Below are 18,061 nucleotides of genomic sequence, written 5' to 3'. Positions count from 1 at the left end.
ATAGCTGCCTTCCAGTACCTTGCTCACATGTCCTTTTTTGTATGACAGACTAGGCGGGGAATATATAGATATGTTATTCAACCATGAGTACCGGCACAGTACAGCTCTACCCTGCCCTTGACTGATTTTCCATGCACCCCTGTTGTCCAGTTGGTGTCAGTGGGCCTGAGAATGAGTTATTTTAATTTTTCCTTCTTGTGTTTTCACACAACAGTATTTGAGATTAAATTTACTGAAGAAAGAACAATGTGGCTTGTTACATTGTGAATGTAACTGGATAGTAGCATTTCAAGGGAAGCTAGATAAGCATAGGACAAAGCAAGGAATTGAAGGATACATTAATAGGGTGAGGTAGAGTAGGGAGGAAGGAGGCTTCAGCAGAGCATAAGCATCAGTATAGGGCAGTTGGGTCAAATGTCCTGTTTCTGTACTATAAATTATATATGGAAAAAACTATATGCAATTGCAAGAATTTTTAATATTTCTAAATGAAAGATTGATCTTCCGCACAAACCCAATCAGCTTCATTAAGTAGCAGCATGCTAATATTATAATAGCTAAGGGCAGCTAAAATATAACAGTAAATTTTGTAAGGTATTGCACTGTTGCATATAATCCACAACACAGTGAATAATTGCAGGGATAATGTGACGGGATATTAGTAAAATAAACTCTAAAGTACTGCATTCAGTTCTAAAGAAGGATATTTTTACCTTGGAGGAGGGGCTGCACAGATTCACCAGTATAATACTGGGGCTAAAAGGGTTAAATGATGGAAGTCAGAATAGGCTTGTATTCCCTTGGATAAAGAAGATTAAGGTGTGATCTAATTGAGGTGTTCAAAACGATCAGAAGTATTGAAAGGGTAAGTGGAGAAAAAATGATTCTCTCTGCTGGGGAAGTCTAGAACAAAGGATCATGATCTTAACTAAGAGACTGGCCATTGAAGGGCGATGCCAGAAAACTCATCTTCAAACAAAGAGGGAATATGGAACGTTCTCTGGGGCCAATTTCAATTTGAAAACTGAGATCAATCAGATTTTTGTTAGGCAGGGCCATTAAGGGCAATGGAGCCAAGGTGAGACATGGAGTTAAGATGCAGAGAACCCATGATCTAGTTCAATGGTAGAACAAGTTCAAGGAGCTGAAATGCTCCTCCTGTTCCTATGTTGCAGAACCACTGATGGCACAAGGCTTAACAAATTTTACTCATTCCTCTAAAAGAAAGTTATGGTAAGAATTAAGGGAATTAAAGGAATGAAAATCAAATGCACCTACTGTAACTCTGATTATTTCCACAGATCTTAAAACTTTTCCGTTTTCTTTGTGTTCCTGTAACTCTTTTTTGCACCACAATGCAGGAATGAAGGGGTGGATAGTTGATATCCTTTGCCTGCTTAGTATATCTCGGTGTGGATTAAATGAGAAAGACATCCATCAGCTTCTTAAATATCTTGGCTATGAAGGGACTAATGAGGTCAGTAGCTTTGACTGGGCTGTTTTCCGTACTGCCTCCATGGAATGGATACAAGAAAGGCCGGATGGATTGTTAAATTTCACTCACCAAACTATACGAGATGCTGTAGAATTTCTCCTTCTAGGTAACATAGTTTTATGTTAAAATTGGAAAAGAACAATTATGATTTTTGGGACCTATTTTCTTTGTATTATCTTCAATCAAACAGTTGACATATTCATAAAAACACAGTTGTTCATTGTCATTGTACTTATACTTTAAGTGGTAAACAATTACTTCAAAGCAAAATGTGTATCTATGGCAACAATAGTAAACAATTACACTTAGAGAATGGTGCAAGAAATTTCTATTCCTGATGCAATGATTTACTGTCCTCGTCACGCCTGACTTGGTGACACAACGAGGCTGATGAATCTCACGAGAGGCCTCAAGCGGGATTTTCGACCCCTGAAGTGTCTCGCGAGATTCATCCAAACTTCACGAGCTGAACGACTCATTTCAATATGTCTGCACTGGATTCTCCCAGTGCCCGGGAACTAAGGGCCTCCCCAGCAAGGCCTGGACCAGGCATCATTTTGTACTGGTTCGCACAGACATGGACCAGGCCTAACGGAATCTGGGAGGTGTATTTCAGGCCTTTGGAGACCCCTGGGTTATCGGGGATAGGGCAGGTTGGTTCTCCTCTGGCTCCTGGGCACCATGGCACTGCCAGGCTGGCAAGGAGACTGCCAGAGTGGGGGTGCCAGGGTGGCACTGCCAAGGGTCAGGGCCTGAGGGAGGCCATGTCCATGAAAGGGGGGATGCGGGAGGGTATGAAGGGTGGGAGGGTGAAGGGTGAGCATGAAGGGGCTTCATAAAGATTGGAGGTTAAGTGTGGGGGTCCTGAAAGGCGGGGGGGGAGGTGAATAGGAGTGGGGATGGAGGCCTGCAAAGGGGGAGCTTCAGCGGGGTTGCATTTCTTACATTGAGGAGCTCAGCTTTCAAAAATGGCACCCTGGCTCTCTCAACCCCCACCCCGTATGGGCAGGGCACCCCTAGGACCGCATTTCCCTGGATTCTTCAGCTCCCTGGTCTGCGTTTCACAGGATCCTGCTCCCAGGGCACCATGCATACGCTCCACTGGAAGAGGAAGTGTTGGAGGCCAACCAGGGGCCTGCCACCAAGGAGACAATGGCAGTTTCTAGTTCTTCCGAATTCCCCCCCTCCTGACACCGACTCAAGGGCAGCGGGCAGAACAGGATGGCACCAGTAAGTTGGGTGCTTATTTTGCTTAGTCATTTTTGGTTTGACACTTTGTCAAATGCTTTCTGGAAATCTAAGTGCAGCACATCCACACGGTTCCCCTTCATATTGCTTGTTACTTCCTCAAAGAACTCGAATAAGCTAGTCAGACATGGGACACGATTCATGGCCTTGTTATGCTCTCGCTCAAGCAAAACGAGGCTGGTGAATAACGGGAGAAGCAGAAAACGAGAACCGCACCAGGCAACAAACAGTTTGTGATGCAACCGGCCCGCTCCTGTAGGCGAAATCGGGATCATGCTGTAGCGTGGCAAGAAACCAATTATCGGCACCACCATGCCAACCCCTGGATCGTGTGTACCCGTTCCGGGAGGCAACCCTTGACCCAACCACCCATAACTTCCATAGACTACCGAGGCCTCTGGCCATGCAGCTGAAGGCTATTGCTGATAGGGAATTGGCATAGTGGTTAAGTGAGCACTTCACACAACCCAAGTGGATTCCCGTGAGTGAGTGGGCCATGTGGCATGTGGGAGTCATTGCCTAGCATCCCAATCACACCTTGATGCATGGACACTGTGCTGGAACAGGGTGGGAGGCAACATCACACACACAGATGGGACAGAGCTCCGGGGACATGTCCATGGCCGGACGGTGGGTGAGTGCAGCGGGGAGGTGGGGGGCTGCTGGAGAGATGGACCAAGGGTTCGGAGGTTGGCACACATTGGGGAAGATAGTGTCAGAGGCATCATACTAGTTGTGCACAAAGGTGTTTATTGTGTTTTACAATTCCCTACCTTCCTGATGGTGCTGGCCCCTCACCCATCCCAAGTCCCCTCACCCCCTACCTACCCCCGAACCCCTCCCTCCCCCAGTGTCCTCCGTGATCCTTGATGTGCTTTGCCCTCCTAGCTCTACCACTACGTCTAGTTTGGTCCCCAGGATACACATCTGAGGTGGAGGCAGCCATATGCTTACCACATCCCAGTGGGCGGCATGTGGCGCAGTGGTTAGCACTGGCACTGCGGCGCTGAGGACCCGGGTTCGAATCCCAGCCCTGGGTCACTGTCCGTGTGGAGTTTGCACATTCACCCCATGTCTGCGTGGGTTTCACCCCCACAACCCAAAAGATGTGCAGGTTAGGTGGAATGTCACTGCAAAAGCAACTTTTAAGGCCAGCACGGTAGCATTGTGGATAGCACAAATGCTTCACAGCTCCAGGTTCGATTCTGGCTTGGGTCACTGTCTGTGCGGAGTCTGCACATCCTCCCCGTGTGTGCGTGGGTTTCTTCCGGGTGCTCCGGTTTCCTCCCACAGTCCAAAGATGTGCGGGTTAGGTGGATTGGCCATGCTAAATTGCCCATAGTGTCCAAAATTGCCCTTAGTGTTGGGTGGGGTTACTGGGCTGTGGGGATAGGGTGGAGGTGTGGACCTTGGGTAGGATGCTCGTTCCAAGAGTCCGTGCAGACTCGATGGGCCGAATGGCCTCCTTCTGCACTGTAAATTCTATTCTATAAATCCCATGGCCTTTGATGCCCCTGGCGGGAGTCCTCTGGAGGATCTAAGGCCGGAGAGCCCTAGCTCATTTGTCGGCGGCACATGTCCTGTGTGCTGACTTCAAGACGTGACCTCATCAGAGGGGTGGAACTCGGTGGGAGCTGGTGGCCACCGTCGCCACCCCATGGGACGGGTTGGCAGCCAGCGCGTCCTCCTGATGGTGTCCATAGGACCCTGACATTCACCTTGGGACGGAGGGCACTGGTTTGAGCCCCGGCTGCTCCTGCATCACCTGGCTCTGCCAGCTCTGGCGGTTCCCCATAGTCTGCACCATCGTGTTGACGCCCTCGGCGATGCTCCTCAGTGATTGGGACATGCTCTGCAATGCCCACCTGTGACTGGGGTAAGCACCGCAGCGCCTCTGCCATGCCCATCTGAGAGGGGGACATGTCCCGCAGAACCTCATCAAGGTCAGCCTAGTACTGGGCCATGTGCCCCAGCGAGTCGGACATTCTGCCGAGACCCTCAGCCATGGCCGTCATTGACTGCGCGACGCCTTGGTCACCATCACTAATGGTGCCAACATGATGCTCTAGGCTCTTCACTGCGGTCGCCACCCTAGCAGTGGCACCCTTGGTGCCACGCATTGTCGGTGACAGCTTCTGCGCCCGTAGCCTCTGGGATAAGTGGCTATGGATCTATTGGAGTGATGCTGCCATCTCCCTCTGAAAACAGCTCTGGGATGACCTCTTGCACAGGCTCAGCACCAGGCTGGGACCCAGTTATTTCCTAGGGTCCAGCAGACCTCTGACTGCTGTCTCACCTGGGGATTCCTGCCTCCACCTGATGTACATCAGCAGCAGTGTGGTGCTCACCAGAAGCCTGACCATTAACATTTCCCACCGAGGTGTGTGTATCTGTGCTGGTGGAGGGTGGGGAATCACAGCTGCGAAGCGACTATTACAGTGGCATCCTCAGAGCTCTCTTCCATGGTGGTCTCATGGGAGACTAGAGAGAGGGCCACCAGGGATGGGCCGGCACCATTGGCTGAAGGACCTGCGGGAGAATGCACATGTGGCCAGTGGGAGGGATGAGTCAGTCAGTAAGGCAGCTCACGTTTGACAGGTTCCCCCAGGTGGAGCCTGGTAGTTCCTCACCTGTGCGGCATCCGCCAGCCTCCGCATTGGTGACCACCCTGTCATTGTCCACACCGGTCACCTCCAGGGCATGCTCCTCGAAGGTGGTGAGAATTCTGATGTCTGGCACACCACTGCAAGTCTGGGCCCTCTCCTGGCGATTGTGGAACAGCTTTTCCTGAGGAGACACAGAGAGGGCATCATTAGCCACACGCGTGGTTCACAAGGTGGGAGAGGGGGTTGTGAAGGGAGGGTTAGTGTTTGAAGGGACAGGGTGGGGGTGGAGGGAGGGGCATGGAGAGTTGGGGGCTGCAAGGTCCCGTGGGGGCTGAAATGTTTCGGTGGGGGTGGGATTGGTGTTTACTCACTCGTGCTGCCGGTGTATGTCGTTGACCTTTTTCCTGCACTGGAGGAGAGTCCTCCTGGTCACACTCACGGCGCTGACAGCCGCCGTCAGCGCGTCCCAGGCAGGACTGGCTGCCCTATGGCTGACCCTCCTGGTCCCTCGGGGAACAGAACATCCCTCCTGGCTTCCACAGCATCTAGCAGCCTCCCCAGGTCTGCATTCCAGAATCATGGGGCTGGTCTCCTGAGTGCCATTATTGTGAGCTGGCTGGGATTGGCTGAGCAAGAGCTGCTTAAGTGCTGGTCAACCTTGTTAGCCTGGTGCCGGCGAATCAGCTGGCGAGCCTTCATTTCGTTGCCGGCGCTGGGAAGCGTGCAGCAGTTCCCGCTCGCTACAAAACTTACAAGTCTTTCGGGAGAATCGCGCCCTTAAAGTTTCAACCCCTCACCTTAACTGTGAGACTGGGCAGCTGACATTGGTGAGGGTAAAAGATGATATTGTTCCAGAGAATCACGCCCATGATTTCCCTTTCACAAAATAGACTTTGCCTGAGTGCATTTATGACCCCATTGGAACCATTTGTCCATCTCTCCAGGCACCCATCCCTGTCCCCCTGTAGTGATGTTACACATTGATGCACGATCAATGACTATTAAAGCGAGGTTGTAGTCCAACTGAAGGCTTTAATAAGCTAGATGTTTCCCCCAGCAGCTCAGGTATATAAAGAAGACTGCTGGGGTGGCACGGGCTCTTATACCCTGCCTTGCAGGGCGGAGCTACCATACAGCTTGACCAATGGGAAACATACAATATTCACCAATGGTGTTCCAGCATTACTAGGTACCGTAATACCTCTACACAGACTACCACACACATATCCTTGAAGGGGGGGAAATTGTGTGGGGGTGGGGGGGGGGGTGGGGGGGGGGGTGTGTGTGTGTGTGGGTGGGGGGGGTGCGGAAGATAGCAATGATGGACCAGGCCACGTCCTAAGTGAAGTGGGCGTGTATGAGGGCCTCCCTGGCCCTCCGGGCTTGCCAGACCCTCGCTGCTGCCGCCTAGCCTGCAGCCTCTGGCTGGTCCTCTGGTTCATCCCCGGGCTTGCCCTCCATCCCCTGCTGGTTCCGGCCACTCATCATCATCTTTGTCCTACTCTTGCTTCTCCTCCTCGGTGGGCACATATTCCTCTTCCCCAACCTCAAGCACGTCGCTCCGCTGCACTACCAGGTTGTGAAAGACACAGCAGACCACTACAAAGCGGGTGACAATCCAGGGGGGTGTACTGCAGGGCACCACCGGAGCGGACGAGGCACGGAATGCATTTTAAACAGTCCGATGCACTGCTCAATGACAGCCCGAGTGGTCACATGGGCCTCATTGTATCGAGCCTCTTCTTCGGTCTCCGCCCTCCGTACTGGCCTCATTAGCCTGGTCCTCAGTGTCATGATATCCAGATCAGCGTACCATGGTGCAATTACGCACACACTGATGGACAGGCAGTTGGACCAACCAGCACACACATAACATCGCAGCCAATCACCAGTGAGAGCACACGCACTATAAAACAGGGAACACCACAGTTCCCGCTCATTCTACCAGGAGATAGCTCAGAGCACAGAGCTCACAGCGCGCCACTCAGACATAGAGCATGTGCTGAGTGCCTCACTGAGATAGTGATAGGGCTGGGTCCACAGGTTAGCTGGTGAAGCACGTACCCAAGCCAGTAGTTAGTTGTTACCGTTGATTAGACAATAAATCAGAGTTGTACCAACTACAGCTGTGTTGGATCATTTGTGCATCAGAACACCCAACACGACACTCAGCAGGTACCCCTTATCCCCCAAAAGCCAGCTGCCCATCCTGGGGTGGTCCTCGAAGAGGCCTGGGATGTTTGACTGCCCCAGGATGTAACTGTCTTGAACACTCCCTGGGAAGCATGCTCACACGTGCTTGATCTTCATGTGGTGGTCACACATGGCTGTATGTTCAGAGAGTAAAACCGCCTCCTGTTAACGTACGCCACTCCCAGATGGCCCGGTGAGCGCAAGGCAACATGCGTGCGGTCTATCAGCCCCTGGCGGGCATTTTGTTGGGCTTGGTCCATGTCAAATTTTATATTGTTCTCCGCCTGGGAAACAGGGCATCGTGATCTGTTGGGTGCACCTGTGGGCAGTGACCTTGCTGTGTCCGTGGTGTTGCCTCCTGCAGGTACAGTGTCTCGGCATCCCGCTCTGAATAGGTTACTAGACAATGACTCCCACTTGCTACAAGGCCCGCCCAACCATGGAATCCACTTGAGTTGTGTGAAGTGTTCACTTAACTACAATTGTCAATTCCCTATTAGCAATAGCCTTCAGTCGGATGTGGGTGTTCTGTGTGGTAGCTGGGGCAGACAGGCAGGGGCTAGGGTTGCCCCTGGAAAGGGTACACACGGTCCAGAGGTTGGCATGGTGTAGCCAAGCGCGGTCACCACCCCCCCCATGGCCCCCCTCCACTCTCCCACGACGGCTCACCCCTGCAGATGATGCCCCCCCCCCCCAGCTGAGAGTGCCCCACTCTCCCCGCCGAGCAGTGAGGTGGCAAGCCCTGAGCCTCTGGGCTCTTTGCCTGTGAGCAAAGATGGCTACTCACCTCCTTGGCTCCCCGCAGAAACCCTTCCACCAGGTTCATGTTTTTAAAAAGGAGTACTAATTGCTTTCTGTGGAGGTCGCTGCATCAGGGGAGGCCGTTGGAGGGTCGCTCCCGTTAATTGTATGAAAATAGGGCTTAAGTGGTGATAATTGGTTTCTTGCCACGCCACAGCGAGATCCCGATTTCCCCTACGGGAGCGGGCCGGTTTCATCGCAAAGTGTTTGCCGCCTGGTACGGTTCTCGTTTTCGGCCTCTCCTACTATTCCCCAAGGAGGCCGGAGAATCGCGCCCAAACCTTCTTTGTGTAACTCCTGAAGATATTATAATCTTATAAATACCCAACTATTTCTTCCTTAATAATAACTTCCTGGTGCAATTGAACTGCCTCATCATGCCCAACCAGTGACGTGACACGGCCGTCAAACCTCTCACAAGATTTGCGACGCTCGGAATGCCTCGTGATACCTAACGAGATCTTGATCTCGCCCTCACAGAATCTGATCCAGATTTACATATTTAAGTGAGCAGTTAGGCTAACTTAAATATGTTGGCGCCCAATTCGCCCGAGGCCCGAGAACTAACGCCCGTACCTGGGAGACCTTGCCATGGGGCCATTTAGCACTGGTCCACACAAACGTTGACAAGGCGTAATGGCACCTGAGGGTGGGTCTCCTTCCTGAGGCCAGAAAAGAAACATAGCCCAGTTTGATAGGAGCGTCATTATCGCTGAGAAGCAACCCACTAAACGTGCCCAAAGCGGGATTCTTTTTTTTTTCCCGTTTAATTGTGCTCTTCAGCATTTTCACTTTGACAGATGTTAAGCTAGCTGGCCTGTAATTTCCCGCTCTCTGTCTCCCTCCTTTCATGAATTGAGGAGTTACATTTTCTATTTTCCAATCTGATGCTTAGTTCCTTGAAATAGTACTATGGGATCTTTTATGCCCACCTGAGAGGACAGAGGGGTCTCAGTTTAAAGTTTTGTCCAAAAGATGGCATCTCCAACAGTGCAGCACTCCCTCATTACTGAACTAGTTGTGTCAGCCTGGATTTTGTGTTGATGTGTCATGAATGAGACCCAGGTGACTTCCGATGGTGCCCTCGAGGAAGCAGGTCGCAGGTCGGATCGCTCCCGCCCGCGATGGGCAAACGGACCTGTTTCACAGGATTTTCTCAGGACCTGACGACCTGAATCGGTGGAGGAGACAAAGGGAAGAGGTTTTCCCCCCGGGGTATGGACAGTTGGACCAGAAGTGGTCGAGTGGAGCGGCAAAAGTCGAAGCAGGAGCAGCGGGGACCCCAGACCGGGCGGCGAAGCATGGCGGACGGCAGGGAACAGGGAGCGGAGGCTCTCTGGCCAAGAGAGCAGCAGATGGAGTTTTTTAGAAACTGCTTCACCGAACTGAAGAGGGACACGTTGGACCCGATGAGGGCGGTGATGGACCGAATGGTCGAGGCGCAGGCGGTCCAAGAGAAGGTGTTAAGGGAGGTCGAGGTGAAGCTCTCCAGCCAGGCGGACACGGTAATGGAGCTGGAGCACGAGGTGGAGGAGCTGAACTCCCACCAGACGAGGATGCAGGAGCAGCTTGAAGAGCTGGGTAATAGAGCCAGGAGGCAGAACCTGAGGATCGTGGGTCTCCTCGAGGGCTGTGAGGGATCGGATGCGGGTGCATACGTGATGGGTATGCTCGGGGCGCTGATGGGACCGGAGGCCTTCCCTCGACTCCTGGAGTTGGATGGGGCGCATAGAGCCCCTGCAAGGAAGCCCAGGACGGGCGACCGACCAAGGGCCTTGGTGGTTCGCTTTCACCGGCTTGCTGACAGGGATCATGTGCTGCGATGGGCCAAGGCGGAGAGGAGCAGCAGATGGGAGAACTGCGAGGTGCGCATCTACCAGGACTTGGGAACGGAGCTGGCCAAGAGGCGTGCAGGATTCAAGGTAAAGGCAGCCCTCTACAAAAAGCAGATTAGGTTTGTCATGATATTCAAACACACACATCATGATAGATAGACCAACAGACCAATTAGCACACATAACACGACAGCCAATCACAGACAAGAGCAGACACAGTATAAGACAAGAAACACGACACCTGGTGGCCAGTCCATCTGGAGACAAGGACAAGGACAGGACCTGGTTAACAAGACACTCACACAGTCACCACGTGCTGAGTACCAAGACAGATCTGTAAATAACAAGTTGGAATAAAACTGCGTTGTACCAATCGCAACCGTGTTGGTTCATCTGTACCTCAGAGCACCCAACACCACATGATACCAGTGAGTGGATCGATACTTACCGGCAAATCTGCCATCCTGAGCCATGGACACCCACAACAAACCGCAGCCGTTGCAAGTCGCTGGGAACCTGGGCACCAATTGGAAGCTCTTCAAGCAGCGATTTGAACTGTTCATGCGAGCCAACGAAAACCAGGGTGCCTCGGACGAAACAAAGATTGCCATGCTCCTCACTACCGCAAGTCAGCACGCCATCGCTGTATACAACTCCTTGGTGTTCGCGGAAGACGAGAACAAATCTAAATATGACATGGTCCTCCTCAAGCTCGACCAGCACTTCAACGTTGAGGTCAATGAAAGCTTTGAGAGGTATATCTTTCAGCAACGCCTGCAAGGTAAGGATGAGCTCTTTCAGTCCTTCCTGACGCACCTCCACATACTCTTTTTAAAAAAAAAAATATTTTATTCAAAATTTTGTGGCCAAACATAACAGTACATAGTTTTTCTTTTGAACAACAACAAAGCAATATAAATACCCGTGGCCAGTTTTAAACAAATAAATAAATAATATATAAACAAAAACAAAAACAAAACTGAATGGCAACTGCCTTGTCAAAAATAGTTACTCTCCAAAGATACAATCCAACAATCCAATATACATTACTTATAACAAGTGTCTATACAGATACAATGACATCCCTGAGAGTCCGTCCGGTTCCTCCCCCCCCCCCCCCCCCCCCCCCCGCCCCGGGTTGCTGCTGTTGTCTTCTTCTTTTCCATTCCCTCTATCTTTCTGTGAGGTAGTCGGCGAACGGTTGCCACCGTCTGGTGAACCCTTGAGCCGAACCCCTTAATACGAACTTGATCCGTTCTAACTTTATAAACCCTGCCATGTCGTTTATCCAGGTCTCCACGCCCGGGGGTTTGGCTTCCTTCCACATAAGCAATATCCTGCGCCGGGCTACTAGGGACGCAAAGGCCAAAACATCAGCCTCTCTCGCCTCCTGCACTCCCGGCTCTTCTGCAACCCCGAATATAGCCAACCCCCCAGCCTGGTTCGACCTGGACTCCCACCACCTTCGAAAGCACCTTTGCCACCCCCACCCAGAACCCCTGTAGTGCCAGAACATGTGGGTGTGATTCGCTGGGCTTCTCGAGCATCTCCCACACCTATCCTCTACCCCCAAAAATTTACTGAGCCGTGCTCCAGTCATATGCGCCCTGTGTAACACCTTAAATTGTATCAGGCTTAGCCTGGCACACGAGGACGATGAGTTTACTCTACGTAGGGCGTCGGCCCACAGCCCCTCCTCAATCTCCTCCACCAGCTCTTCTTCCCATTTCCCTTTCAGCTCATCTACCATGATCTCCCCCTCGTCCCTCATTTCCCTATATATGTCCGACACCTTACCATCCCCCACCCATGTCTCTGAGATCACTCTATCCTGCACCTCCTGCGTCGGGAGCTGCGGGAATTCCCTCACCTGTTGCTTCACGAAAGCCCTCACACAAAACTCATAATGCTCTTCTCGATTCTCTTGAAAAAAGCCTTTGTGACCACTACCGGGAGGCACTGAAACACAAAAGGAATCTCGGGAGGACCACCATTTTAACCGCCTGCACCCTACATGCCAGTGACAGGGACGCCATGTCCCATCTCTTAAAGTCCTCCTCCATCTGTTCCACCAACCGCGTTAAATTAAGCCTGTGTAATGTACCCCAATTCTTGGCTATCTGGATCCCCAAGTACCGGAAGTCCCTTGTTACCTTCCTCAACGGTAAATCCTCTATTTCCCTGCTCTGCTCCCCTGGATGCACCACAAACAACTCACTTTTCCCCATGTTCAATTTATACCCTGAGAATTCTCCAAACTCCCCAAGTATCCGCATTATCTCTGGCATCCCCCCGCCGGGTCCGCCACATACAACAACAAATCATCCGCATACAGAGATATCCGGTGTTCTTCTCCTCCCCTGAGTACTCCCCTCCACTTCCTGGAACCCCTCAATGCTATGGCCAGGGGCTCAATCGCCAGTGCAAACAATAACGGGGACAGAGGACATCCCTGCCTCGTCCCTCTATGGAGCCGAAAATAATCGGACCCCCGTCCATTCGTGACCACGCTCGCCATCGGGGCCCTATACAGCAACTGTACCCATCTGATATACCCATCTCCAAAGCCAAATCTCCTTAGCACCTCCCACAAATAATCCCACTCCACTCTATCAAATGCTTTCTCGGCATCCATCGCCACCACTATCTCCGCTTCTCCCTCTGGTGGGGGCATCATCATTACCCTTAGCAGCCTCCGTATATTCGTGTTCAGCTGTCTCCCCTTCACAAACCCAGTTTGGTCCTCATGAACCACCCCCGGGACACAATCCTCTATCCTCGTTGCCATTACCTTGGCCAGAATCTTAGCATCCACATTCAGGAGGGAATGGGCCTATAGGACCCGCATTGCAGCGGGTCTTTTTCCTTCTTTAGAAGGAGCGATATCGTTGCCTCTGACATAGTCGGGGGCAGCAGCCCCCTTTCCCTAGCCTCATTAAAGGTTCTCATCAGTAGCGGGGCCAGCAAGTCCATATATTTCCTATAAAATTCCACTGGGAATCCGTCTGGTCCCGGGGCCTTCCCCGCCTGCATGCTCCCAATCCCTTTCACTACTTCCTCCGTCTCAATCTGTGCTCCCAATCCCGCCCTCTCCTGCTCCTCCACCTTAGGAAATTCCAGCTGATCCAGAAAGCACATCATTCTCTCCTTCCCTTCCGGGGGCTGAGCTTCATATAATCTTTCATAAAATGCCTTGAACACTCCATTCACTCTCTCCGCTCCCCGCTCCATCTCTCCCTCCTCATCTCTCACCCCCCCTATCTCCCTCGCTGCTCCCCTTTACCTCAGTTGGTGGGCCAGCAACCTACTCACCTTCTCCCCATATTCGTACTGTACACCCTGTGCCTTCCTCCATTGTGCCTCTGCATTACCCGTAGTCAACAAGTCAAATTCTACATGTAGCCTTTGCCTTTCCCTGTACAGTCTCTCCTCCGGTGCCTCCGCATATTGTCTGTCCACCCTCAAAAGTTCTTTCAACAACCGCTCCCTTTCCCTACCCTCCTGCTTTCCTTTATGTGCCCTGATAGATATCAGCTCCCCTCTAACCACTGCCTTCAACGCCTCCCAGACCACTCCCACCTGAACCTCCCCATTGTCATTGAGTTCCAAGTACCTTTCAATACACCCCCTCACCCTTAAACACACCCCCTCATCTGCCAATAATCCCATGTCCATTCTCCAGGGTGGGTGCTGTTCTTTTTCCTCCCCTATCGCCAGGTCCACCCAATGTGGAGCGTGGTCCGAGATAGCTATAGCCGTGTACTCCGTCCCCGTCACCTTTGGGATCAGTGCCCTTCCCAAAACAAAAAAGTCTATCCGTGAATAAACTTTGTGGACATAGGAGAAAAACGAAAACTCCTTACTCCTAGGTCTACTAAATCTCCAGGGGTCTACTCCTCCCATCTGCTCCATAAAGTCCTTGAGCACCCTAGCTGCAGCCCGCCTCCTTCTGGTCCTGGACCTCGATCTGTCCAGCCCTGGGTCCAGCACCGTATTAAAATCTCCACCCATTACCAACTTTCCCGTCTCTAGGTCCGGGATGCGTCCCAACATATGCCTCATAAAATTGGCATCATCCCAGTTCGGGGCATATACGTTCACTAAAACCACCGCCTCCCCTTGCAATCTGCCACTCACCATCACGTATCTGCCCCCAGAATCCGCCACTATGGTCCTTGCCTCAAACATTACCCGCTTCCCCACTAATATAGCCACCCCCCTATTTTTTGCGTCTAGCCCCGAATGAAACACCTGCCCCACCCATCCTTTGCGTAGTCTGACCTGGTCTATCAGTTTCAGATGCGTCTCCTGTAGCATAACCACATCTGCCTTAAGTTTCTTTAGGTGTGCGAGTACCCGTGCCCTCTTAATCGGCCCGTTCAGCCCTCTCACATTCCACGTGATCAGCCGGGTTGGGGGGCTCTTTACTAGCCATCTCCTTTTTCAATCCAGCTTAGTCGACTAGCCATCTCCTTTTTCAATCCAGCTCCTCACCCAGTTCCCACGTAGCCGTATCTCCCCCCGACGGCGCCCTCCCGCCCCAGCCACCCCACCCCATACCAGCTCCCCCTTCTCCCCAGCAGCAGCAACCCAGTTAACCCCCCCCTCACCACCCCCCCCCCCCCACCCGCTAGATCCCTCACTAGCGAAATTGCACCCCCCATGTTGCTCCCAGAAGTCAGCAAACTCTGGCCGACCTCGGCTTCCCCCCGTGACCTCGGCCCCCACTGTGCGAGACCCCCTCCTTCCTGCTACCCTGTTCCCGCCATGATTACCATAGCGCGGGAACAAAGCCCGCGTTTCCCATTTGGCCCCGCCCCAATGGCCGGCGCCCCCAGCTCCTCATCCTCCCTCCCCCCCCTCCCCCATGACATGGGGAAGAGAGAAAAGTTACAGGGTCACAGGATTAACAACTTGGGAAATCATCTCTTCCCCCTTTTCCCCCCCCTTCACCCCACGTAATCACCCCCACCACTTTGTCCCAAACGTTCTTTTTCTAGCCCGCTTATTCCAGTTTCTCCTCGACAATAAATGTCCACGCCTCTTCTGCCGTTTCAAAGTAGTGGTGTTTCCCTTGATGTGTGACCCACAGTCTTGCCGGCATTCCAAATTTAACCTTCCTTTTGTGCAGCACCGCCTTGGCCCGATTAAAGCTTGCCCTCCTTCTCGCCACCTCCGCACTCCAATCTTGATATATGCGGATCACCGCGTTCTCCCACCTACTGCTCCGGGTTTTCGTTGCCCATCTGAGGACCATCTCTCTGTCCTTATATCGGAGAAATCTCACCACTTTGGCTCGAGGAATTTCTCCAGCCCTCGGTCTTCGCGCCATAACTCGATAAGCTCCTTCCACCTCCAACGGGCCCGTCGGGGCCTCCAATCCCCTTAACGAGTGAAGCATCGTGCTCACATATGCCCCGACGTCCGCCCCTTCTGCACCTTCGGGAAGACCAAGAATCCTTAAATTCTTCCTCCTCGCATTATTCTCCAGCACCTCCAGCCTTTCCGCACACCTTTTGTGTTGTGCCTCGTGCATCTCTGTCTTCACCACCAGGCCCTGTATTTCGTCCTCATTCTCAGGAGCCTTTGCATTCACGACCCGAAACTCCTGCTCCTGGGTCTTTTGCTCCTCCTTTAGCCCTTCAATCGCCTGTAATATCGGGGCCAACAGCTCCTTCTTCATCTCCTTTTTAAGTTCTTCCACGCAGCGCTGCAGGAACTCTTGTTGGTCAGGGCCCCATATTAAACTGCCTCCTTCCGACGCCATCTTGCTTTGTGCTTGCCTTCCTTGCCGCTGCTCTAGAGGATCCACCGCAATCTGGCCACTTTCCTCTCCTTTTTCCATCCGTGTCCAGGGGGGATTCCCTTCTGGTTTACCGCACAGTGTTTTTAGCCGTTAAAATTGCCGTTGGGGCTCCTATTAAGAGCCCAAAAGTCCGTTCCACCGGGAGCTGCCGAAACGTGCGACTTAGCTGGTCATCGCCGCACCCGGAAGTGCACCTCCACATACACGCGCAGTCCTGCGGTTACGGCACCACCTCAGAGTCCATGATCCGGGACCAGATCGTTTTTGGCGTTGCCTCCAGTGGCCTACGCCAGCAGCTTCTTAAAATTAAAGGCCTGACCTTAGCATCTGCAGTGGAAGCCTGTGTCCTGCATGAAAATGCGACCAGCCGCTTTGCCCAATTTCAGGAGACCGAATCGGCACGGAGGGGGTCCCAAGCGATCGAATCGGCAAGCCAGGCCGCCCACGAGGCCGAACGCATCCAGGCAATCGAGTTTCTCCCGGCCCGCGGCCCGGACGAGGGCGGCCATTTTGCGCGCTTTTTGAGGTCTCCCGTGTTTGTGCGCGCCAAAACCAACGGCAACATCGAGGGACGCACTGCGCAGGCGCGCCCGACGCAAGACCGAACTGCGCATGCGCAGTGGCGTAACGAACGTCATGACGTGCGGCAACTGTGGAGCTGCACATTTAAAAGGGCAATGTCCTGCAAAAACCCGACTGCCTACGCTGTGGCAGGATGGGCCACTACGCTGCCTACTGTCGAGTGGTTCAACCGATGGATCCTCCACATCTCCGACAACCTCGCAGACACGTGCGAACCATCCAGCCTCCACATCAGGACATCCAACCCAATGACAGAGATGACCAAGACGCCTTCCGGGTTGCGGTCATTGATGTGAACCGGGTCAACACCATCAATCCGGCCGATGAATGGAGTGCCACCCTGACGGTCAACCGATCGCCGATCACTTTCCGCCTGGACACTGGCACATCTGCCAACCTCATAGCATGGTCAGCATTCTATGCCATGAAGGTCAGACCACCAATCCAACCATCCCGGTGCAAGATGGTCGACTACAACGGGAACGTTATCCCGGCCATGGGATCCTGCCAGCTCCAGGTGACACACAGAACACACACGGCCACACTCTCGTTTGAAATAGTTGGCTCATCGAAGGACTCCTTGCTGGGCGCACAGGCATGTAAGGCTCTCCACCTTGTGCAACAAATTCTGTCTCTCTCTCCAGACGACACATCTGACTTCCCGGATGCTGAGTTCAACGCAAAGCTCCAATCGCTCCTCGACCACAACCAGGAGGCATTCGAAGGCATGGGAACACTGCCATACACATACCAAATTCGCCTCAAACCGGACGCCATCCCGGTCGTTCACGCACCTCGCAGGGTTCCTGCGCCACTTAAAGACCGCCTCAAGCTGCAGCTGCAGGATCTCCAGGACCAAGGGGTCCTATCCAAGGTCACGGAGCCCACGCCATGGGTCAGCTCCATGGTGTGTGTCAAGAAGCCCTCTGGCGAGCTCCGCATCTGTATAGACCCCAAAGACCTCAATAATAACATTATGCGGGAACATTATCCAATACCTAAACTGGAGGAGATCACCAGTGAAATGGCCCAAGCGAAGATATTTACGAAACTGGATGCTTCTAAAGGGTTTTGGCAGATCCAACTGGACCCGTCCAGCCGAAATCTATGCACCTTCAACACCCCTTTCGGCAGATTCTGCTACAACCGGATGCCATTTGGCATCATCTCGGCATCCGAGGTCTTCCACAGAATCATGGAGCAGATGATGGAAGGCATCGAAGGGGTGCGCGTATATGTGGACGATGTCATCATCTGGTCCACCACACCGCAGGAGCACATACATCGTCTCCAACGCGTTTTTGCCCGCATACAGGAAAACGGCCTGCGCCTCAACCGAGACAAGTGCGCCTTTGAACAGACCAAATTGAAGTTCCTGGGGGACCACATCTCCCGGTCAGGGGTCCGTCCGGATGCAGACGAGGTGAGTGCCATCACAGCCATGCCGCGGCCGCCGACAAGAAGGCTGTCCTACGATTCCTTGGCATGGGCAACT

At 52.7% G+C, this 18,061-nt stretch overlaps 1 protein-coding gene across 3 annotated transcripts in view; it reads left to right on the top strand.

Moving 5' to 3' along the window:
- LOC140396390 (tetratricopeptide repeat protein 41-like) overlaps nt 1-18,061 on the top strand; it is a 124,216-nt gene that overhangs the window by 37,109 nt on the left and 69,046 nt on the right. For 2 of the 3 annotated variants that reach the window (XM_072484969.1, XM_072484971.1), the window contains one exon: nt 1,362-1,601. The exons of the other annotated variant lie outside the window; for it this stretch is intronic. In XM_072484969.1, coding sequence (XP_072341070.1) covers nt 1,362-1,601 — 240 coding nt within the window. The remainder of the gene's footprint in view (nt 1-1,361; nt 1,602-18,061) is intronic. 3 annotated transcript variants of the gene reach the window in all.

This window comes from Scyliorhinus torazame, chromosome 19, assembly GCF_047496885.1.
Source record: "Scyliorhinus torazame isolate Kashiwa2021f chromosome 19, sScyTor2.1, whole genome shotgun sequence".
NCBI classification, from domain to species: domain Eukaryota; kingdom Metazoa; phylum Chordata; class Chondrichthyes; order Carcharhiniformes; family Scyliorhinidae; genus Scyliorhinus; species Scyliorhinus torazame.
Note: the sequence above shows the minus strand (reverse complement) of the source record. Positions and strands in the feature narration are given on the sequence as shown.